The sequence below is a fragment of the Macroventuria anomochaeta genome (assembly GCF_010093625.1).
Source record: "Macroventuria anomochaeta strain CBS 525.71 unplaced genomic scaffold BU25scaffold_19, whole genome shotgun sequence".
NCBI lineage: Eukaryota > Fungi > Ascomycota > Dothideomycetes > Pleosporales > Didymellaceae > Macroventuria > Macroventuria anomochaeta.
The window spans coordinates 427,597-447,603 of record NW_022985380.1 but is presented as its reverse complement, the minus strand read 5'-3'; the positions used below and the strand labels follow the sequence as shown (position 1 = coordinate 447,603).

General features: G+C 54.1%; 8 protein-coding genes across 8 annotated transcripts; 3 read left to right on the top strand and 5 right to left on the bottom strand.

Annotated features, from left to right (window-relative positions):
* Positions 1–1,197: 1,197 nt before the first annotated feature.
* BU25DRAFT_470024 (uncharacterized protein) lies at positions 1,198–2,392 on the bottom strand (the record flags this gene model as incomplete). Its single annotated transcript, XM_033710783.1, has 2 exons — positions 1,953–2,392; positions 1,198–1,919 (listed from the first exon to the last, which is right to left on the bottom strand). The coding sequence occupies exons 1-2, from the start codon at positions 2,302–2,304 to the stop codon at positions 1,198–1,200; spliced, it is 1,074 nt and encodes a 357-aa protein (XP_033561097.1). The 5' UTR covers positions 2,305–2,392.
* Positions 2,393–3,951: 1,559 nt separating this feature from the next.
* Positions 3,952–5,163, top strand: BU25DRAFT_431910 (monooxygenase; the record flags this gene model as incomplete). Its single annotated transcript, XM_033708686.1, has 1 exon — positions 3,952–5,163. The coding sequence occupies one exon, from the start codon at positions 3,952–3,954 to the stop codon at positions 5,161–5,163; it is 1,212 nt and encodes a 403-aa protein (XP_033561096.1).
* Positions 5,164–5,898: 735 nt separating this feature from the next.
* BU25DRAFT_342627 (uncharacterized protein) lies at positions 5,899–6,802 on the bottom strand (the record flags this gene model as incomplete). Its single annotated transcript, XM_033702917.1, has 3 exons — positions 5,899–6,302; positions 6,452–6,538; positions 6,604–6,802. 3 exons carry the CDS (start codon positions 6,800–6,802, stop codon positions 5,899–5,901), a joined length of 690 nt encoding a protein of 229 aa, XP_033561095.1.
* Positions 6,803–7,731: 929 nt separating this feature from the next.
* BU25DRAFT_411434 (uncharacterized protein) lies at positions 7,732–7,931 on the bottom strand. The gene has a single exon (XM_033706549.1). It carries the CDS (start codon positions 7,924–7,926, stop codon positions 7,771–7,773), a length of 156 nt encoding a protein of 51 aa, XP_033561094.1. The 5' UTR covers positions 7,927–7,931; the 3' UTR covers positions 7,732–7,770.
* A 2,925-nt stretch (positions 7,932–10,856) lies between these two features.
* On the top strand, positions 10,857–12,531 carry BU25DRAFT_342833 (WD40 repeat-like protein; the record flags this gene model as incomplete). Its single annotated transcript, XM_033702928.1, has 3 exons — positions 10,857–11,059; positions 11,110–11,974; positions 12,022–12,531. The coding sequence occupies 3 exons, from the start codon at positions 10,857–10,859 to the stop codon at positions 12,529–12,531; spliced, it is 1,578 nt and encodes a 525-aa protein (XP_033561093.1).
* Positions 12,532–14,689: 2,158 nt separating this feature from the next.
* Positions 14,690–15,514, top strand: BU25DRAFT_301782 (uncharacterized protein; the record flags this gene model as incomplete). Its single annotated transcript, XM_033702001.1, has 1 exon — positions 14,690–15,514. A coding segment is annotated over one exon (825 nt), but the record flags the coding sequence as incomplete, so codon positions are not given.
* A 1,033-nt stretch (positions 15,515–16,547) lies between these two features.
* Positions 16,548–17,347, bottom strand: BU25DRAFT_431906 (uncharacterized protein; the record flags this gene model as incomplete). The annotated part of the gene is made up of 2 exons (XM_033708685.1): positions 16,548–16,789; positions 16,909–17,347. 2 exons carry the CDS (start codon positions 17,345–17,347, stop codon positions 16,548–16,550), a joined length of 681 nt encoding a protein of 226 aa, XP_033561091.1.
* A 399-nt stretch (positions 17,348–17,746) lies between these two features.
* On the bottom strand, positions 17,747–19,519 carry BU25DRAFT_342997 (uncharacterized protein; the record flags this gene model as incomplete). Its single annotated transcript, XM_033702935.1, has 3 exons — positions 17,747–18,442; positions 18,494–19,249; positions 19,298–19,519. The coding sequence occupies 3 exons, from the start codon at positions 19,517–19,519 to the stop codon at positions 17,747–17,749; spliced, it is 1,674 nt and encodes a 557-aa protein (XP_033561090.1).
* Positions 19,520–20,007: the final 488 nt, after the last annotated feature.

Sequence of the window (20,007 nt, the reverse complement as noted above, 5' to 3'; positions counted from 1 at the left end):
GGCGTCCAAACTACGGCGCATTGGACCACGATGTGCACGCCGGCGCATTAAGGAGATGAGGCCTGGGGAAACACGACAAGGTCGTTCCTTCGGCTGAGGCGCGGACTAGTTGTGGTTAGTGCATAATTTCCCCTCTGCAAGACACCGTCACAGTAACAACCGCGCCGAGATGACCGACATGAGCGCGAATCTTCAGATGCGCCGGATCACCGGACCCTTGGAGATGATATTATTGCAATCACAGCAACCTGTCTTTGTACGAGGTGGTCTGTGGCTGTCGAATGAGCTTTCCATCCGGCGTCGTCTCTCGTCAGCAGCACAAATGACATTATGGATCCAAGAGCCAACGGCTAATCTTCTACCAACAGTTCGGGTCACTGCGTTGCCGAGATGCAGGTACAAGACGGCTCGTGCACCAGCCTTGCACGCTAGCATGACTATAATTGGTCAGTGATCTATCGTTTGAAGCTGCGGATCGTGTGCTGGTAAGTGTGGGCGACTAGTTGCGATACTCGATCGTCGTGGGTCTTGTAGTCATGAAGACTTCGAGAGTTTACATCCAGTATGCGAATACCTCCAGACATGCTGGACACTGTTGTCTGTTGCGAGAGCGAACAGGATTACAGTGGCGGCCTGAAGTGTGCTTTGCTGTGGAACAGTTGAGTGCGGCACAGCGCCGTGTTGAGAAGGCGGTGTTGTGGAAGGATGTTTGCTGCCAAGTGATATTTGTCTTGGACGCTTAGTCGCGTTGGCAGAACGTGCCGTGACGATCTTGCTTTGTTGTGATCGAAATTGTCACACGAAGAGGTGCATGAATCGCAGCTGTGGACTTTTGTCGCTAGTCACTGTCAATTGGCGAATGTCAGCTCGGCCTTGTGGTTGCGATGCAGTTTTGAAGTACAGGAGTGGAGGCGTCCACCTCGGCCAGTGGTTGTGCAGCTTGCCGCCGGCAACATGTCACGCGGACACAAATGTGACAACCCGCAATGAAATGAAGGCGCATTCGCGAGATGATTTGATTCCAAGTCATTCTGGAGGCTTGTGGATACACCTTTTCAACCGCTCCTGCAGAGTTTAAGCAAGAAGTCACTTCGCTTGTCGTGCTCATATCGCCAAACACCGTCGACCATTTCAGAAAAGAAGTTGAGCTAAATGGATAGACCTGATAGTGCTTGAGGCATGCATTTGACATACTTCTTAACCGCCACCGGTTCCGGAATAGAAGGCACCGACGTTCCTGAAGCGAGTTGTCGCAGGCTCAGCCGTCTTGATCGCACAGCCCTCCGGCACCTCAGCCCTGTCGAACCTATCCTTGATCCATCTCAGGAAATTGAATTGCGTTACCTGAGCTGCCACGTTGTGGTTGGCATCCGGGTACAACATCCGTGTGGCCTTAGACTTGGAATACGCATTGCACGTTTGGTTGAAGTCCCACTCTGTTGTGGGCGTATGTGAGTGGATCGCTAATACCTTGTACAACCAACATAGGTGCGGCCAGAGCGTGTGGACGGCGCCATTGTAGCGCTTCTGCCAGTCAACCGCGGCAGGATGCTCGAGCCAGCTCAGGTCCTTGAACAATTCGTCCTCCGTAAGGTTCGAAAACAAGGCTCGGCCGACGAGCAGACATCCCTGGTCCATAAGAGGAATGCGCCCGAGGACTGTATCAGTAAAATAGACTTCCACTCGGATCTGGTCTGAGAACACAAGTGCAAGCGATTGCAGGAAGAAGACGGAAACAGCGTCGCCGATTGGTCCACCTGCAGCACGACGGACTGACTCTGGAATGAGATCCAATGGACGCAGTGCTGGTGAACTGGCCACTGTACCAAGAAACTTGCCGGCCTTGAGAAGCTCGTCCTGGCTTGGCATGGCCAACTGTTCGTTGGTCCGCCATGCTGTCATTCCACCCTCGCTGTGTCCTACGACAACTCATTCTTCTGACAAGAGATCACCGATGGCCTTGCGAGCAGCAATAAGACCATAGGCGACATCTGCGGCGTGCAGATAGCCTGCTTCGTACATGAAGCCCTGCGGTATGTCCGGTCCCTGACCAGCGTGGTCAGGAGCTATGACTGCATACCCAGCTGTTGACAGAGCGTATGGTCCCTGCCATTCATAGTATAAGTCCTTATGATTCGAAGGTACACAGTTACGGATTCGTCCAGCTGTTCCGTGAGTCCAAACCGCAGTATTGAACGGCTTGTTAGGGTCAGGCTTGTTGTAAGGGAGCAGAACAAAGGCACTAGCAGGGATTGGCTTTCGGCCGATGTCCTCAGTCATGTGAAGAAACTTGGATATAGACATTCCAGCGGGAGATGTGAAATTCTTGTTGACAACGTCCCGTGACAAGTCTTCCCACCGCAAAAGGTCGCCAGGCTTTGCCCCTGTGGCATTTCCGAGATTGCTGTAGAATGTACCTGTAGTTACGTTCTTGGAGACTCAAGAGGTGGCATCGATCGCTTGAGATTGACCGAAGGCAGCCTGACAGGCTGTGTCGCACGCCTCATGAACATTGCCGAAGAGTGCAGACAAGGAAAAGAGGAGAAGTGATTGAGCCCTCATTTTGAAAAACCCGCTTGGAATAGAAGTTGCGAAAGACCAATCCGAATTGGATGCTGAGAAGTTGAAGGAGCTCCACGACGTTTTATAGACCGTCGATCTGAGGTAGTTCCATCCTTGACTTACCATCGCATGTGCAACGTCAGGCTCGAGGCCGTTCATCGTTGATAGTCCCACCGCGATCTAGGCAGTATTAGGAGTATGGCACATCGCTCTCGACGCAATTGTTCGCTGGATTGTCGTCTCGGCAGTTATTGAGTGGTTGATGAGGGCGAGAGAACTACCTAAGCCTCCAACCCCAGAGACTGTCATGATAGATATTCGGCCTCGTTCGAGTCCACTGGCCCCTACGCATGCCTAAAGCAGACTAGCATTCCGTTGCTGCTGATGTCCGCGGCACGCGTGCCGTGACCCTGACGATCAGGTAGATTACCCCACGATAACGAGCGGAATTTGGTATTTGCAATTTTGAGTGTTGAAGAAGTGAGGGGGCTGGCAGCGTGAGAGGTGTGCTCTAGTAGCTCGGTCCAAGCTTCGGAAACGGAAGGAAGGTTCCGGCATCCTTACTTTCGAGCAGCAAGAACATTTTCAACCCAAAACACTCCAAGTCCAGATACACAAAACAACATCACTCGATGTACATATCCCCGAGGCTAAATATATGAAAGGCACACAAGATGCAGATCGCGAAGAGTTAGTACAAGGTGTTACCGCTCTGGCGCAGTGGTGCTACGTGCACCTAGGTATGAGAACGACACATTGACCGGCATACTGTTTGGAGGTCATCTTCATGTGCTTCAGCACGTCGGTCAGCCCTCATCGCCGAAGGTCCATCTGCGAAGGTAGATTGTGACGACTCAACACAGTCTTCTGGCATCAAAGAACACCTTTCACGGCTTGAGCTTCTGGCGATAAGCTTGTATCAATCAAGCGTTGCCATTGTATACTCTAGTGCTAACGGAAGCCTTGAGCTGGGTACAGTGTTCCCCCTTTTGTGGCGTCAAATGCTTGATGACGGAGGCTGCGTCTCGAACGATCTCGGTGCCTCGCAGTCTGTGTTCTCGGGCCCGAGCCGCCAACTCTAGAGTCCGAAGAGCGATCTCTGCGCCATAGGCTGTATGTCCGCCTCTGAGATGCGACTAATATATCGGAGGCTGAGTAGATTGCGCCTGAAATAGCCTTGATGAAGTTCTTCAGGCAGCCAAATGGATATGTATATAGGTTAGGGCGTCACCGTCGGTATGGCAGACACAGATCATCTCCAGCTCAGACTACAAACCACGACGACCTCCACGACCTAACACTCTGTTATTCAAAATACGTCAAGAACTCCAATGATTTAGGACAACTGCCCAGACACCGCTTTAAACATCAACTCTCAAGATGCCAGGCATGACCTACCATCTCAAGATTGCCATCTGCGGCGCTGGACCAGTCTCCCTGACCCTCGCCAACACCCTGCAAAACAATAACATCCCCTTCACCATCTACGAGGCAGCACCAGAAATCCGAACGCAAGGCGGTTCACTTGATCTGCATCCTCAAAGCGGACAGCTTGCCCTGAAAGAAGCCGGCCTCTGGGACCACTTCAAGCAGTACGCACGCCCCGAATCCGACGTATTGAAGATCGTCAGACTCGATGGCGAAGTCCTATGGGACGGAAACAGTGCCGACAAGCAAGAAGTAAAAGAGGAGGAGAAGTTCAATGGGCGACCTGAAATCGATCGCCGTGCATTAATGAAGCTTCTGTACGAGAACTTGAACAAGAACTCGATCGTCTTTGGGAAAAAGCTGCGAAAGGTGGTTCCCAGCGAAACAGCAGCTAAGAAGTACGATCTACACTTCGCAGACAACACAACAGCACCATCCTTCGACCTCGTCATCGGCAGCGACGGCGCCTGGTCAAAAGTCCGCACCCTCCTCTCAGACACAAAGCCCCGCTATTCCGGAATCTCGATGGTAGCAGCCAGCCTCAACAACATCCGCGCGAACCCATGGCTCACGAACTACGTCGGAGAAGGCTCCATGTTCTCCTTCGGCAGCGACATGTCGATTACTTCCCAGCGTGGAGACAACGGTTACCTCTTGACCTACGCATCGCTTCGAGTCCCAGAAGACTTCCTCGAGACGTGCGGCATTGACTGGACCGATGCAGTCACTGCGCGAAAAGAGTATATGGAGAAGTACTTCTCTCACATCAGCCCGGATCTGAAACGTGTCTTCCTTGCATCCATCGACGACCTGACTCCCCGCCCACTCTACGAGCTCCCCGTCGGCTTCTCGTGGGCCCCCCGGTCAGGCGTTACGCTCGTCGGAGACGCTGCACACGTGATGACGCCGTTCGCTGGCGTTGGAGTCAACGTGGGTATGACAGATGCGTTGGTTTTGGGGAGGGAGATCATCGATGCTTGTAAGGGGGGGAAGACGCTGGATGAAGCTATAAAGGCGTATGAGGAGGAGATGGTTCCGAGAGCGGCGAAGTTTGCGCAGAAGACGTTGCGGGGGAAGGAGAATCATTTCAGTAAGGATGGGGCAAAGGAATTTGCTGATATGCTGAGGGCACATCATGATGCACCGAAGGCTGTGCAGGGCAGTTGGGAGTGAAGAGATGCGATTGTGACGAGTCTATAGGCCGGTGGAGGACGGATGCCAGATTGGGAGTACTTGACCTTGCTGATGCTTCGAGCTTTAAATTTAGATCTCGATAGAATTCATGATTTTCATCCTATTCAAGACCACTCTAGATGACGATATCGATTCCTTTTGGGTATCTGGAAAACGAAACAAGATGAAATGGGGAACAAAGTTCAAGGGCTACGTTCTCAATGGCCCAACGCTTGCCTGCTGCTCCACGCCCTTCACATCAACGACCCACTCCTCATCCCTCTCCCTACTCGACCCTCCACTCCCTTCCATCGGCAGTCCTACGCCATCCCTCGAATCCCTCGTCAATTCCTCAAACTCAATGTCCATCTCCACAATCTTCGTAATCCTGCTGCTCTTCTCCCCACCCCGTTCATAGCTGCCAATCGTCCTGACTTGTCTGCCTTCACTCCCATGGTATTTCCCTCCTGTGGATCTCCCGTCAACCAGCGGACTCTGCGTCCACAGCCCTCTGATCATGAGGCCGAGCGAGGTACGAAGGATATGTTTGACGAAAGCAGGTAAGACGGGCAGGCAAGTGGCAAGGAAGCCGAATGTGAGTTCTGGCTCCGCCCATTTGCCCATGAGCGCGGCGCGGTAAGTATAGTCGGTTGAGTAGTAGAGACGGATGGCGTAGTAGATACGGATCGAAGATGCTACGCAGGCGCTGGAGGTTGTTAGTATCTCATTATTGAATCACAAGAAATTATCGTACAGGCCTCCGAGCAGAAAGACAGCGCTGAGTCCCCATTTCCGTTTCTTACTGAGCTCCAGGCGCCAGATGACAGGTTGTGGTAGTATCACTATGATGAGATCACTGGCCGTGTTGATCGATGCTGAGACGATGTGTACGACCAAGTTGTCCTTGACGCATGTTCCCTGGATCAGTGGGTTCCAAGCATATGCCAGCGGACGGCAGGCTAAGAATTGGAAGAGAAAGAGTGCGACGTAGAACATGACGTTCAGCACCAGGAATCCGTCGATAGTCCATAGCAAAAATGGACGCGCATGTAGAGATCGGTTGTGTGGCATGAAGATGCGGCGGATTTGCAGGATGAGGGCGACTTTGAGCGGGATGATGACCAGAGCGTAGATGGCGACTGATATGTAGAAGAGCTATTTCGTGTCAGTGTAAGCACTTCAGGCTGTTTAGTAAGGAATGAAGGTTTGAGGAAGGCGTAGTGAAGTTCTAGGTACGTACGCGTGCATGCTCGATCGCTTTTCGAGCTGTAAGATCCCACTGATGTACACCTAGCGGTAAGCCCTCGATCATGAAGACAATTACATGGAAGCCGGCGAAGCAGAACCATGCTACTATTAGCCAATCTGGATTGATCTAGTTAGCATATTGGGCCCCTCCAGTCTCCGACTTACTTCGGCGCATCTCATGAAGGTACTCACAGTCTTCAGCCAACATCTTCCTCACAACTCTCAGCTTGGTATAGACCCGCATCCCCACAACCACCGTCGCAACTACCAGTTGCAGAACCGCGAGTTCCGGGTGGCTTAGGTTATCCGGATGTTCGAAGTTTGGCTGGACGCCTGGAGGCGGCGAGAGGGCAGGTCCATTCAGTATCGCATCTATCGTGGATTGATTCATCGCACCAGACTCTAGCAACCGTTTGCCTCGCGTATGCGGCACAACAGATTCTCATTCCTTCAACCCTTCAAAGACTCGGAATTCAATCTTACTGACACCGAACAAAAACAAAAGAAAAGAAAAGAAGAAATATCAAAACCACTGATGAGACGCGCGGCGTAAGCTTGTGCAATTTATGATGGGACTGGTGGGTAATGATAGGTAGTACACGAACGGAAAAGCATGAGGTTGACTTTCCAGAACAACGGTCGCGCAAGTCATGCCAAATCATCTTATAACAATTGTGATCCCATGCTGCACGTCTGCCATGCCATGGCTGCCACGCGCGTTCAAGCCTGTCGAGTGATACGGCTACTTGCAGCTAAAACGAGCTTACCATGGGGCTTGCCATGGTATGATGCTACCTACACACAACCGAACATGGGTGGAAGGATCAATCCTTGAGCAGAAAAGCAGGCGATGTTGCTGACAAGGGAAGCAATTGGCGAACGGGCGCTCTTGGTGAATTGTTAAGTGGGATGAGGTGAACGAGAGGCCGTTGCAACATGGGGTGAAGTTTATAGTGTTCGGGGTGATTGGTGGAAGGAGCCACTGGATTATGCAGGTACGTTACGCCGGCCGCCGCGTCAGTTTGAGGCACGGAGACGGACGGCCGCCAAGACAGCCACTGTGTGCGGGGGTGTGAAGGTATGTGGAGATTGGGGACGGCAACTCTTCGGCTGCTGAAGTGATGCATGTAGAGATGTATGTATGCCTCCTAGCTGTGATGTGAACAACACTGCAAAGCTGTCAGCAATACCTCGGATGAAAGACATATCTATGATCTTGTGATCTCAGTTGATCGGAATATTTCGTGATTATACAACCTCCACGCGCTTACCCCAGATCTCAACCGCGGCCCACAGGTTCGTACTCGGATCCAGCAATCAGGGTTCAGCAAGCTACCCAAAGCTATCCAGAACGAGGCATCACCTCCGCTTGAACTTGCTCTTCATACCAATGACTGGCCTCTTAACAACGCCATCGCCGTCTTCCTTCTTCTTACCCAGCACCGCCTTCTTGATCAGCGGGCCGCTCTCTTCTTCAGCAATCCTCTGCTCCTCCAGCGCCTTGTCTTCCGCCATTTTGGCCTCCAGTTCCGCTTTCCGGTTGAACTCGCGCTCGGTGACGCGTTTGTCTCTCGCAGAATAGCCCTTTTCTTTGACTGAGTAGAACACTGCGCCCATGTCTGCAAGCCAGTGTGGATCCACGGACGTGACGCAGGACATGTATTCCTTGCTCGTGAGGATAAGCTCGTGGTAGACAACATAGTCAGGCAGGTACCCGAGTCCATAGAGGGCACTGGTGGGGTGCAATTGAATAGTGACGCTAGTGCGGAGATTGATGTACTCGCCGATGCCCTTGACTTTGGCGGCCTGGTGGTAGTAACCCGAGCAAATGCATTTGCGAATGATATCCCAGTCCGTACCACAACTGACAAGAGGCATCTTCTGCTTCTCCATGATATCCTGTATTTGGTCGCGAATTTCCTTGCCTCGGCGCAAAGCTTTGGGGTGCAGGAAGTGCCGAATGCACCAGCCATCTGAGTAGCCGTTGACTTTCCACTGCGTGTAGACGTGCAGCAGCGTCAGGTGATCAGATTCTGGGACGAAGAATTTCTCGCGCGCGGCGTCGGATTCTTCTTGCCGCTCTTTGGGGCGGTAGAAGACGGAGGGGACGGACAGCATGGCGACGATAGTCAGCATTTCTTCGCTGCACTCGTACTCCACTGCTGTGATTACCAGTTTCGCGAGGGAGGGGTCCATGGGAAAGGCTGTCATTGTGCGACCAAGGGGAGTCAGGTCACCAATATTGTCAAGCGCACCGAGGGCCCAGAGGTCGAAGAGCGAGGTTGTGATGGTATCTTGCGGTGGGGCATCCATAAAGTCGAAATCGAGGAGGTCTTTGACGCCGAGAGATTTGAGAAGGAGAACAGTGTTGGCTAAGTTCGTCCTTTGAATCTCAGGAATGGTCTGGATGTAAAACTCATCTCTGAAAGCCCGTTCGGTATACAGATGGAAGCATTTACCGGGCCCTGTGCGGCCAGCGCGGCCAGCACGCTGAGAGGCGTTTGCTTGTGAGATGGGTGTGATCTGAAGGGTGTCCATACCCATTTTGGGATTGTACACTTTGAGTTTCGAAAACCCTGCGTCGACAACGTACATGATACCATCAACCGTCAAGCTCGTCTCTGCAATGTTGGTGGCCACAATGACCTTTCGAACACCAGGCGCAGCCCGTTCGAAGATCTTGGCCTGCAAATCTGCCGGCATCTGACTGTAAATGGGTAGAATACTGATCTTAGGAGGATCATTGAGAAGCTTCAGCCGCTCTGCAACGAGCTCGCAGGTAATCTCAATGTCTTCTTGACCAGTCATGAAAACCAATATATCACCTGGACCCTGCGAGACGTGAATAGCAAGAACCTGCTTCACAGCACTGTCGACGTAATCCTCACAGGGTGATCGCGAGTACTGTATGTCCACGGGGAAGGTGCGGCCTGGAATGATGAATTCTGGTGCTCCACCATAGAAGCGAGAGAACCGTTCTGAGTTCATCGTGGCAGACGTAACAATCAACTTGAGATCTCTTCTGCGCGCCAGAACCTTCTTGATAAGGCCCATGAGCACGTCGGTGTTCAGCGCACGCTCGTGTGCCTCGTCCATGATGATGCAAGAGTACTTGTCCAGATCTGGTTCGACCAAGGACTCCCGGAGAAGAACACCGTCAGTCATGTACTTGATTTTGGTTTCCTTGCTTGTGCAATCCTCGAAACGAATAGCATATCCAACCAGGCCGCCAAGTTTGACTTCCATCTCTTCGCTGACACGCTTGGCAACACTCATGGCGGCAACACGCCGAGGCTGTGTACACCCGATCAAGCCCAGCTTCCCATAACCATCCTCGTGAAGGAATTGTGTCAGCTGTGTTGTCTTCCCTGAACCGGTCTGGCCCACTACAATGGTGACCTGATTATCTCGAATTACGCGGAGGAGGTCCTCGCGAACTGCGAAAGCTGGCAGGTATTGCCGCTGCTCCCTGAGTGTCTTGCTCTTACTGAACGCGCTGGCGCCTTCCTGCTTGCTGAGATGCTCGGCGAACTTGCTTCCGCCCTTCTTCTCGACATCCTCAGGCATCGGGCCGGCACTGTCTGTGTCTTCCTCTTTCACACCCATGATATTGCCCAGTGTTGTTCCCTTGGCACTCGTGGCCTCCTTGGTTTGCTTCTCGCGTTCCTTCTGCTGCCGCTTATCCTTGACGACTTTACTGCCTCTGCGACTGAAGACAGCCATGTCGCTTTGTGGGTCGCGCACCGCCGGGACTGGGTCGATCTGCTTGGTGAAGACTTTTTTGCCGTCCAGGAACGGCGGCTTCAGGTCGTGGACCAAGATGTGAATGCGAGTGGCTTCGTCGTCATCGTTGAAGTCGTCGTCGAAGTGTCTTCTCTGCGCAACGCCAGACTGCAGCATGCGGTTGGTCTCCCACGCATCGACGTCTTTTTGCTTCTGCTGTGCCCGCATGCTGGCGCGGTTGTTCAGCTTCTTCTCCGTCAGCGCCGCCTCGCGCTGCGAGTCTAACCATGAGCTTTCAGCGCCTCCAAATGGATTGTGCGAGTCGTCTCCGAAGGTGTGCCCGTTCTCCTCTCCACCGTACCAGTCGCGGTCCAGCGCCATCGAGTCGAAGTCCTCCACCAGCGGCTCCGGCCCGTCGAAGGGCTTCTGCGGAGCGTCTGCGCCATTGCCGTGCTGCGCGCCATTCCGGTCACGGGGGCGGTTCGGCTTGCGGAACTTGGGCTGCGGCGCGATCGAGTACTCCTCGGGGTCGAGCTTGCGCCGCTTGGGGCTGTGGCCGCGCTCCATTTTTGTGGGGTCGTGAGGGTTGATGGACGTGACGCGCTCGGGGGTCCGCGAAGGGTGAATTGCATATCGATAAGGAGACCACGCTAAAATTTCCATGTCGAAAAGTTGAGTTCCCCGCTCACAAGTTCGAAGTTGCGCATCGAACATACAGCAACATGTCTATGATCACTGCGACAACATGGGTGCCGCGCGGCTTCGCGGCGCCCTTCCCGGAAAAGTACCAGTTCGACGAGGACGAGTACGAGCGCATATCCCAGCTGGCGAAGCTCCAGCTCGACGATGCGAAAGAGGACCTCGAGGAGGCGCAAGCCGAAAAGAAGGGCACAAGCAGCGGCAAATCCAGGTCGAAGAACCACGAGTGTGTTGCAGCTGTACAGCCCTGTTGTTTGTGTTACTCATGCTTTGCAGCGACGACGATGACGACCTCAAAGAGTACGATCTCGAGCACTACGACGACGAAGTCGACGATGCGGCTGGCGACACCATGGCTATGTTCGGCAACGCCAACAACCTGGTGTTCCACGAGAACGACGAAGACGACCCGTACATCACCATGCAGGGCGCCGAGGACGACGACGACGACGAGAGGGAAGAGCTGCAGATCCTTGCTACAGACAACCTGGTTCTGGCTGGCCGCATAGAGGACGAGGTCGCGCATCTGGAAGTCTACGTCTACGAAGATGGGGATGACAACCTCTACGTGCACCACGACATCATGCTGCCCGCCATCCCGCTGGCGGTCGAGTGGTTAGATCTGCCTGTGGGCAAGTCGGCTGGCAACGGCAAAGGCAACTTCGTCGCCATCGGTACCATGGACCCTGACATCGAGCTTTGGAACTTGGACGTGGTCGACAGCATGTACCCAGATGCTGTTCTCGGCCAGGGCGCAGAGGACGCGGCAAACGCAGACAAGCCCAAGAAGAAAAAGAAGAAGTCGAAAAAGGTCAACGACAACTTCCACGTGGACTCGGTCCTCTCCCTGGCGGCCAACCGTCAGCACAGGAACTTGCTTGCCTCTTCGTCCGCCGATAAGACGGTTAAGCTGTGGGATCTCAACACAACCAAGTGCGCAAAGTCGTACACATACCACACTGACAAGGTGTGCTCCGTCGCGTGGCATCCCGTGGAGTCTACGGTGCTCCTCAGTGGTAGTTACGATCGCACAGTGGTCGCAGCAGACATGCGAGCACCCGAGGCGAAGGCGCCACGATGGGGCGTCGAGAGTGATGTTGAGACAGTCAGGTGGAACCCCCATGACCCTAACTACTTCTACGTACGTATGCATCACATTCTGGAAAGAACTTTGGCTGACAGCACAAGATCTCCACCGAGAACGGCATGGTTCACTATCACGACACACGTATGGCGCCCGCAGACCCTTCGCAGTCAAAGCCTGCTTGGGTCCTTCAAGCCCACGACGAGTCCATTTCCTCATTCGACATCAACCCAGTCATTCCCGGCTTCCTGGTGACAGGCTCCACAGACAAGCAGGTCAAGCTCTGGAACGTACAAGAGAACGGGCCAAGCATGGTGGTATCGCGAGACCTGGGCGTCGGCAGAGTGTTCTCGACCTCGTTCGCCCCAGATAAAGAAGTCGGTTTCCGTCTGGCTGTCGCAGGCAGCAAAGGATCCGTACAGATCTGGGACACCAGCACCAACGCAGCGGTTCGTGCGGCGTTTGCTAGCAAGGTGCCGCAGATGAAGCCTGGTGGAAAGGAGAGGCTTGTTGGCTTGGAGGAGTCTGACACGGACTCGGATTCGGATGAGGGCGAGAGCGGTGACGAAGAGGAGGGTGAGCAGGAGAAGGGCTGGGAGTCGATGGAGGAGTAGATACCCACGAACTCATTGATAGATTAAGATTTTCGACACGACCAACGAAACTCCACGCTGTACCCACTCATCTGGGGGACCTCTTTGCTGTTGACTTGTGAGAAGGCACGACGACCCTTTGTCCTGGAGCAAGTGCACGCAGGAGGTCCTCTGGTGCCTCACACCCTCACAACAGCCACATGGCCTTCCTGCCTGACGTCAAAGCTGCAGTGGCTGTCAACTGCCTGGTGAAGTTCTGCTTCAATTTCGACAAACCTATGCACCGTCATGATTGCACGCCTTGAGCCGGCACATGTTTCAAGAATAGTCCTGCCGCCGCCTCCTGCCCTTGCTTCGTGTGATCCTTCTCATTTCACCTACCATGGCGATCTGCATCCCTTCCTAGAAGACGTTTCCGAGCCTCATTCTCACCATCAACTGAAGCCCATCGCCAGTCCGGGAGTAAATTAGGGCGTTGTTGCGCAATTGCTGGCGCCGTCAAGCGTCCGCGATACGACGAAAAACGATCTGTCACTCTCGCTCCGCGATCAAGACAGGCTGTAGATCCTGGGTGGGTCAGGCCGGGAACGATGTGGGTCGCAGTGCCTCAGGTCGTTCTGGGTCATGCGAGACAACGCGGACTGCGGCATCTGCGGTTTGTCTGCTCGCCTGGCTTGCTTTTGTGTGTGCAGCTGTTTCGAAACCAGCAACCGCCGCACAGGCTGCAGCTACAAGGCAAGGCAGTGTGATGGTGTTGCCAGATACAGATGGCAGCCCAGAAACAGACACGTTGGCAGGCACATGTTTCATGCGCGCGTCTGCAAGGTACGGCCGGACGTCACCGAGGAAGCCTTTGGCGTTTTTGACGCTACAGAGACTAGGTTCTAGAGGCGTGCCGCCTCGATGCAACCACGATTCGTTGACTGGAGACGGGCCAAAGACGGCACATTTGTCCCATGGCACTAAAGTATTCCACGGTACCTGGTGTGAGACGTTGTGGTTGACACTGTGCAATTGTCACCTGCCACTCTCCTCTTCTCGCCGGGCGCCTATCAATATCTACTGTCAATGCCGCCTCGCACCAGCGCCCCTTCATCACGAAGTGGATTTTGTGCCTGGCTGCGATTGATTCAAAACGTTGAAACAGTCGGCTCCAAGTGGCCCAACGAATGCAGAGGACGGGCCCTCCCCAGCTTTATCTGGAACACGTTGGCGCTAGCATTCACTCACTCGGTCCCACGCGCTCTCTTCCCATTCGTTCGTCTTCGAAAGTCGAACAAAATACATCAGGGGCTACGCCCACTCGGGCATCGTCCGCGCCACTAACTCGGTGCTCCAGGCCCAGTGCGCGATGCGGTTTACTGGCCGTTGCTTGTTCCTGGCCCACCCCCGTCAGATCCCGACCCAATCTTTCGAAGACAGGTCAACGCGGCTTGTCGCCGGCGCTGCTGAGCTTTTCTACGCGAAGGCCCTGGTCGCACTGCCCTTTTCTTCAGGCTTCCCTCCTTTCTCTTGCTTTGCTTGCTTGTTGGCTTCATTGCAACATTCACTCACTCCTTGTCGCGGCCCGGTGTCGACACTCCTTACGGCACAGGCTACCAGCTGGACTCCCACTACGCTCTTTGACAGACTGCTTTATTTCGACACACACACACACACACACACACACACACACCATTCATTACCGTTGATCGTCACGCGCTGCTAGCCAGTATCCGTTGCCCAATAACAGATTAAAACAAAGAAAATCAAACTCGACCAAACTCGACCAAACTCGACCACCACTCGTGGAACGTATCGGATCTTTCGAATCACAAGGCTGCGTCCTGCGACTCGTTGTATCACAAGCCCGATTCCCAGTTAGGACATCTGCAACCCAAGGCTCACGCGTCCTCGACACTGCGCAATCAGACAGCAGACACCCATTCCAGAAGCCTTTCACTAGCTGTACGACAAACGCCTTTGGCTTACTCTGTGAATTCTTACCAAGCGGTATCTCGACCTCGTGGACTTTCTCGAAGCAATTTATCCGCGACTTACTCCCCCGCATTCCTGCACCCGTTGACTAGCAACCAACCGCAACATCGAACAGAATTGCCGGCCCTAACAAACCGAGGCTCTGGACTTGATCTACAACACACCGACATCTATCGAATCTATTCGGAATTAATCGTACATCATGTCTCTCGCCCGCGCCATGACCAAGCGCATGAAGCGCACCGCAGCGCCCGAAGAAACCATGCCCTCTCGCAGCAAGAGCGTCAAGAACGCAACTCTGCAAATCAACCGCCCTCAGATCTCGCTCCCCGTTGCCCTGCTCTCAACAACAAACACGCTCGTCTACGACGCCCCAGATCTGGCCAGCATGGACTTGGCCGCCATGCGCGCCACCTCCTCCTCCACATCCACCCGCTCCTCCGCCGACGACTCCGACCACAGCATCTCCGGGCGTTCGCGCGCCTCCTCCCAAGGCTCCCGCGACACCCTGACGGACGCCTCGTCCGTGGAATCCTCGCCCACCTCGCCCGCTCCCAACCATCTTTCCGGCTACTTCCCCGCGCCTAACGGCAAGACACTGCGCAAATCCGCGAGCACCAACTCCCTCAGCCAGGTCAAGGAGAACCCCACTGAACCTAGCGAGCCGGTCCCTGCGATCCCCCAGCGCGCGCTGTCCCACAGTAAGCGCGCACATGTGCAACTCGCGCAGAAGCGGAGCATGCAGAACCTGCAATCGCGGGGGAACAGCATCAGCTCGCGCGGCAGCCTCGGATCTCTTCGCGAGCAGCGCAGTTCCATGGATATGTTCAACATCGCGACAGTCTCTGAGGAGGCGGAGGCGCATCCGTTTGGCGCCGAGCTGGAGCAGCTGAACGAGGTTGTTGAGGAGTTTAGCGGTGTTGCGCGGAGCGCTGAGGAAGAGGCGGATCTGGAGCAGATGAGGAAGAGAAACCTGGCGACGTTCTGTGCGGCGGATTATTTGAGCGTGGTTCAGCCGCTGTTCAATGATTTGGTGGCGCCGAGGATGGCGTGGATCTAGTCCACTCTGTCTGCGGTGTTTCCTTGCTTTCCTGAACGTGTGCGATCTGATACCTCTAGACGATTTACCCTACCCCCTCGGGCATGTTTCTTTGTGTATACTTGGCTTGACGGCTTACTTTCCGTTCAGTTCTCCACCCTCATTGATAATCACTATTCATACACACTTTTCAGCCTGCTGAATCGGTTGGATTGGAATGGCGTTCCCGGTCCGGATAATCGCCAGTAGGCGTTGGGAAGCTCATGCTCTCCCTATTCCCTCTTTACTGTTTTACGATGTCTTACGAAACACGGGGATGAGATTGGTTGGTGTATGTGTAACCATAGCTGCACACAGGAAGACAATCAAAAGATACAAACAACCCTCACCCAAAATGCTTGGCCGCTCGACACCTGAATCTGACGTGTCGCGTGCATGCTGTACTACGGTAAGCTGAGTATGAGCAAAATGCTGTGGCACCCACCTTCGTTACTCGGCTGACGCTTCGACGATTGCGACTGCACGGTGCGAGAACGTGAGGTATGAGGGGTCACAATCCACCCGTTTTTTGGGCTTGCGAGAGGACGGTTGTAGGACACAAGGTTGAACGTCTCTGCTGCGTGGTTCTAGAAACAGTCGTTCGACAGATGCAGGGTCCGCAACCATCTTGGATCAACCGCGGTCGAGCTTGAACCTTGAAGGGGTTGTGGAAACGTTTAGATGAGAAGCTTTCTTGGCTCAAGGATGGCAGGAGCAGTCGAGACTGTTGCAACATCTGAGTTCCGCTCTGTAAACTTCGGGGGCGGAATTGTTCTTGGCGTGTTTCTTTTTTTCGCATACATCGTACACAGGCTACCTGTACAAGACGGTTCCAAGAGTAAATCCATTGCAAAGCCCCAGATGCGATGCCATGCAATATTCCCATAGATTGTATAATACAACACGCTCAATCTCTCCTTCCATAGTATACACATCCCCACTCCACTCGTGCTTATCCCACATCTACTCCTCAAACACAGCTCTATCCCATAGCCTTCAAGAAATTAGCCTCCTTAATGCTCGCCCTCCTCTTATCCCTCATCGCCTTCGTCAACTCTTCTCTCGCACCCGCTGCCTCCATCGCACCCTCCAAACTACCGTTTCCAGCCGGCAAGTCAATCGTCTGCTCGTAGAGCGGGATCTTCGGCGTGAGAAGCTCGGGGTTCATGGCTTGTTCCTTCCGGAGACGCTTCGCGGCGAGTCTTCGCTGTTTCTTGGATTTCGCTGGGCGGTTGTTAGCATTGGTTTTCCAGTTTGGAACATCCTCTTCGAGCACCGTTCACACGCAATTCAGACTGCAAATCTGTGGAACAAGGCGCATGCAAAGAAGAGAGGAGACGTACAAAATAAATCTCCCACAGCCCCAACATCACCCTTATCCTCCTGCCTCGCCAGGATCGTCCATAGCCAGGCTGGATACTCGTCGTCCGCCAGCGCCACGGGATCGCTCTTGTTCTTCTCGAAGTTCAGCCCCTTCAGTGGCGTGCCCGCGGGCACTGAGCTCTTCACCAATGGTGTGGGCTTCTTGTCCGCGACCTTGGCGGCATTCTTCTCAATCGCAGGACTCGGCTTCGGTGTGAGAGGCGCGCTGAAGGGCTGTGCAGCGGATGTCGATGTAGCAGCCGGGGGAGCGTGCGAAGATGTTGGGGAGCCTTGGCGTGGTGTGGGTGTAGAGGCAGAGGAGACGGGTGTTGCGTTGTGCAAGGCGGGAGAGGTCGATATGAAGCGTCGCGATGGGGGTGCGAGAGAGCGGGAGGCCCGCAGGCAGGTTCGGCATATCATTGTGGATGTGTGGACGCTGTTGGTGCGGTTGGGGGAAGTGGTCGTTGTGATGGGAACTTTTGGAGATGCGCCGAGCAGATTCTCCGCGTTCCGCAGACACGCTAAAAGCTGGGATGGCCAGAGGCGCCATCATGTATCATGCAACAACCTACGACGTTCACATTGCTTATGTCTGATTTATATCGACCCATTGTAGGTATTTGCACAAGCATTTGAGTTCAATCGGGCATTACAACTGCGCTGAATATCAGGTATATACGAGATGAAAACACCAGAACACCGCAACATGTGCTCGTGAACAGAGAAATACTCGCGACAGGGTATGCGAAGGAAACATCAGTCTCGAACTGTTAGGAAGCAAACTTGGTATCCCTCCTCGTGCCTCGCGACACTCCAACTTCACTCTTGCTCCGCAGTAGGAGTCTTGACTTTGAGAGCAGCCTTGACGAGCTTGTGCAAGCTGTTCTCCATCTGCTCACGTCCCTCCAGGGTGCGCCAGACCTCGTGAGGTGTCTTCTTGACGATGTCCCAGCTGACGAGGTTGTCAGTGATGGTAGTCAGATCCTTCTGCTTGCGCTCCCACTCCGAGTCGCGACGGCACTCGATACCACTGCTGACAATAGCGAGCGGTGTATCAGCGCTCTGTATGTTCCTGGCAGAAACGACCTCGTTCTTGGACAGAGAGTCCGCAACGAGGTTCTCCTGCAGCTGAGCCTTGATGAATTTGCCCGACTGGTATGCGTTGCGGCCGTAGACGCGGTCGGCGCTTGTGCGGCCCTTAAATAGAGCGCCAGCGAGACGGACGGTACCGAGAGGGGAGATGATACCCCATGCCCAGAGGAGGAAGCCACGACTGGGGCTGGAGAGGCGGTGGAGGAGGTCCTCGTGCAAGGGGTCGATCATAAGAATACCAGTGACCTGCTTCAAGTGACGAGAACTGAAGATACGAGACACGATGCTGCCGGTTCCGGCAGAGACAAGGATCCAAGGACCGTCCTCGCCAGACTTTGCAAGTGCTTCAGAGAGCGCATCAGCAGACATGCCAGCGGAGTGCGGCGATGGAGCATTGTCAGACCAGGCGTAGCCAGGACGATCCTATTCAAGTCAGCAGACGGATCATGATAAGTTGATTTCGTAAGTACATACCCAGTAGCAGTAGCGGTCGATGGTCTCGTTCTTGTAGGCTGCGTATGCCCAGTGCTCAAAGTCATATTCCAACGGGTTTTCGCCCGCTTCAAGGAGGATGGTTGTAACCTTCTCGCCAGCGGTGTTGGTCTCGTTACCGACGCAAGCAAGGTGTACAGCGTACTTGTCGCCATCAACAAGGATGCGGTCGCCGTACATCTTGAGCCCGGCATCGATGGAACGAACGGTAAGAGTGGCGGTCATCAAGAGGACGATGACGATGAAGACGACCGTGAGGATGGTTGCAGCGAGGACAGCGAGCCATTCCTTCAGTGTGCGACGAGACTCGGGACGGCCAGTAAGGCGCTCCTCTTCTTCCTTCTTGCCGTAAGCGACAACGCGGTCGGTCGCAATGCACCAGATGGACATGAGCAGAGCCCAGACGACGCTCGCAATACCAATCCAACCCTCCTCGAGCCTGACTCGTGGAACTGCTAGAATAATGATCATGTCAACGGCCAAAAGCACAGCAATGATGGCCGTGGTGATGCGCAGGCCCTTGGCAGGAGTGACGAAGAAGACAGTGACCACGAGGAGGTTACCAAGCGTGAGACAGGTGTAGGCAAAGTCGAAGAACCCAGATCCACGGCTGTGTAGGCCTGGAGGGGAGACGAAGATGGAAACCAACAGCAGGACCCACCACAGGAAAGTGATGATGAGGAAGAGGATTGTCAGGTACCGCATAGCACGTACCGTCCACAGGTTGTAGGGCGATACCTGTCACATGTCAGTGTTGTACATAACTCTACTTGAGCTATTTCTTACAGCTGGGTCATCAGGGTCGAGGTAGCCATCGGCGTTGGGAGGCGGCCTGGGACGATCAAGCAGTCTTGTGCGCTCAGTGGGTTCCTCGTGAGACTCGACAGTGCGTCTTGAAGGCTCATAGCTTCTCCTGGAAGCTCTTCCTGAAGCTCCATCGTCTTGAGGTACTTCAGGCTCCAGCTGGTCACCGTTCTGCGCGTCCTTCTTGCCTTTCCACATGCTCATTGTCGCAGCTCTGGTGGAGCTGAGAGACAATTAGGGTATTAGAGGTCCTGGGAATGAGGACAAGAGATGGAAGGGCGAGCGTCAACGCTCTAGGAAATGTGTATAGAGAAGAGGCTGGTGTTGCAGGCGACGAGCTGGTTTCATTCAAGCTGCCGCCGCGCCAATGCACGCGATTGACATCATGCTGGTCTGTTAGCGTGGAAAAGCGGAATGCATCCCAGTCGCGAATCGGTGGATGTGCAGCCAGAGCGATCCAACTCAGCCCCGCGGGAGAGAGCACCTAGTTCGAAGAACGCACATGCCGAAGATCTTGGTAGATTTCGCATCATACGCGTCTATTGTTGCCTCGAACAGCAACACAATACCTGGAGGTATTCGCCTCAGCGGGATCACAAAGTCGTCATGGCTACTGAGGAAGGCGTGCAGGAAGCTGTTCCTTGCAATCGATAAGGTGCCCCACAGTTGACTGCCCTCCATCAGATGTCAGA

What these genes read in the sequence shown, in the direction of transcription:
- BU25DRAFT_411434 (XM_033706549.1), bottom strand. Translation starts at nt 7,926, where the DNA reads ATGGCGGAAGACAAGGCGCTGGAGGAGCAGAGGATTGCTGAAGAAGAG.